This window comes from Sapajus apella, unplaced genomic scaffold (assembly GCF_009761245.1).
Source record: "Sapajus apella isolate SASKATOON/1434 unplaced genomic scaffold, GSC_monkey_1.0 scaffold4394, whole genome shotgun sequence".
Lineage (NCBI taxonomy): Eukaryota > Metazoa > Chordata > Mammalia > Primates > Cebidae > Sapajus > Sapajus apella.
In genome coordinates this window covers 3939-5704 of record NW_022441320.1, presented here as the reverse complement: position 1 = coordinate 5704, position 1766 = coordinate 3939, and the positions used below count along the sequence as shown (strand labels likewise).

The window sequence follows — 1766 nt, the reverse complement described above, 5'->3', positions numbered from 1 at the left end:
AACATCTTCTGCTCAGGAGACAGCTCCATCAGCTTTAATGCTTGTTTCACTCAGATGTTTTTTGTTCACTTAGCCACAGCTGTGGAGACAGGCCTGCTGCTGGCCATGGCTTTTGACCGCTATGTAGCCATCTGCAAGCCCCTACATTACAAGAGAATTCTCACACCTCAAGTGATGCTGAGAATGAGTTTGACCATCGCCATCAGAGCTGTCACATTCATGATTCCACTGAGTTGGATGATGAGTCATCTACCTTTCTGTGGCTCCAATGTGGTTCTTCACTCCTACTGTGAGCACTTAGCTTTGGCCAGGTTAGCATGTGCAGACCCCATACCCAGCAGTCTCTACAGTCTAATTGGTTCCTCTATTATGGTGGGCTCTGATGTGGCCTTCATTGCTGCTTCCTATGTCTTGATTCTCAGGGCAGTATTTGGGCTCTCCTCAAAGAATGCTCAGTTGAAAGCATTAAGCACATGTGGCTCCCACTTGGGGGTTATGGCTTTGTACTATCTACCTGGAATGGCATCCATCTATGCGGCCTGGCTGGGGCAGGATGTAGTGCCCTTGCACACCCAAGTGCTGCTAGCTGACCTGTACCTGATTATCCCAGCCACCTTAAATCCCATCATCTATGGCATGAGGACCAAACAATTGCAGGAGAGAATATGGAGTTATCTGATGCACTTCCTCTTTGATCACTCCAACCTGAGTTAATGAATACAATATCTTTTCAGATCTGAAGCCAACTTCAAAGAAAGATGTCTCAGGGATCTGTGGAGCTGGACTGGTTTACCTTGGAATCCTAAGATAAGGTGTAAAGGATATCTTTGCATAGCTTTTCAATTACTAGGAGGAGTGTGAATGAAATGCTTCTGATTTTCTGAAAGCTTCAGTGGATTCAATCAACTTGATCTGAATCAGAGATAAGTTTTGGTAGAGAATGCAGATTTGGTTGAACTTAAGTCCACCTAATCTTTAGCAATTGTTAGGTTAGCCTGACAAGGCACAAATCTTATTCTGGCTTCCCCCTCATCATCCCTCAAAATAAAAGACAACAAAAAGACCAGTCACTATTCTTTTCATGAACTACTATGTGTACACTTAGGATCTGGGGAACTGAGAGCATACAACAGTGTTTCTTAGTCTTTCATATTTCCAAATAGTTATGCATTTTTGCATTAAAATAATACAAGAAACATTATAGCTTGTGCCTGTTGACTCTTTTCTCCCAATGTTATTCCTTCCCATAGAAGATGCCCAGGCAGAAGTCATGACCTTTAAAACATGGCCTCAACACCCTTCTAGTCTCTTGTATTTTTCAATCCCTTTCAAGTCCTCTGACTCTACCAACTCTGGTTTAATCTCTGTTTGGAGAACATGTTTATACTCTATTTGGAGCAGAACACAAGTCCAAAGGAGGTGACTTAAAAGCTGATCCTTGAACAATGAATAGAAATGTGTAAGAAGGATGAAAAGTAGCACAGCATTAGAAGTCATTTTATTTGGATCCTGCAATACTCCCAAGCTGAGAATAGCCCTGTTCGCATACTTTTGTGCTCAGGTGCATGTCCTATATCCAGTTGAAAACTCATCTTCCTTGCTCTGTCCTACATCTCATTTCCCTTCTCTGTTCAACAGGACATTATAACATCATGGGAAACATTTAACCAGCGAAGCCTGGCCTGAGTTCCCAGGCAGAACTGAGGAAATGTGAGCTCGGCTTTGAGATATTAAGTACACTATCAGGGTGAATAGTTCTACAATAA

The 1766-nt window shown here is 42.5% G+C and overlaps 1 protein-coding gene across 1 annotated transcript; it reads left to right on the top strand.

The window, feature by feature from the left end:
- Positions 1-3: 3 nt before the first annotated feature.
- Positions 4-714, top strand: LOC116547736 (olfactory receptor 52I1; the record flags this gene model as incomplete). Its single annotated transcript, XM_032273579.1, has 1 exon — positions 4-714. A coding segment is annotated over one exon (711 nt), but the record flags the coding sequence as incomplete, so codon positions are not given.
- Positions 715-1766: the final 1052 nt, after the last annotated feature.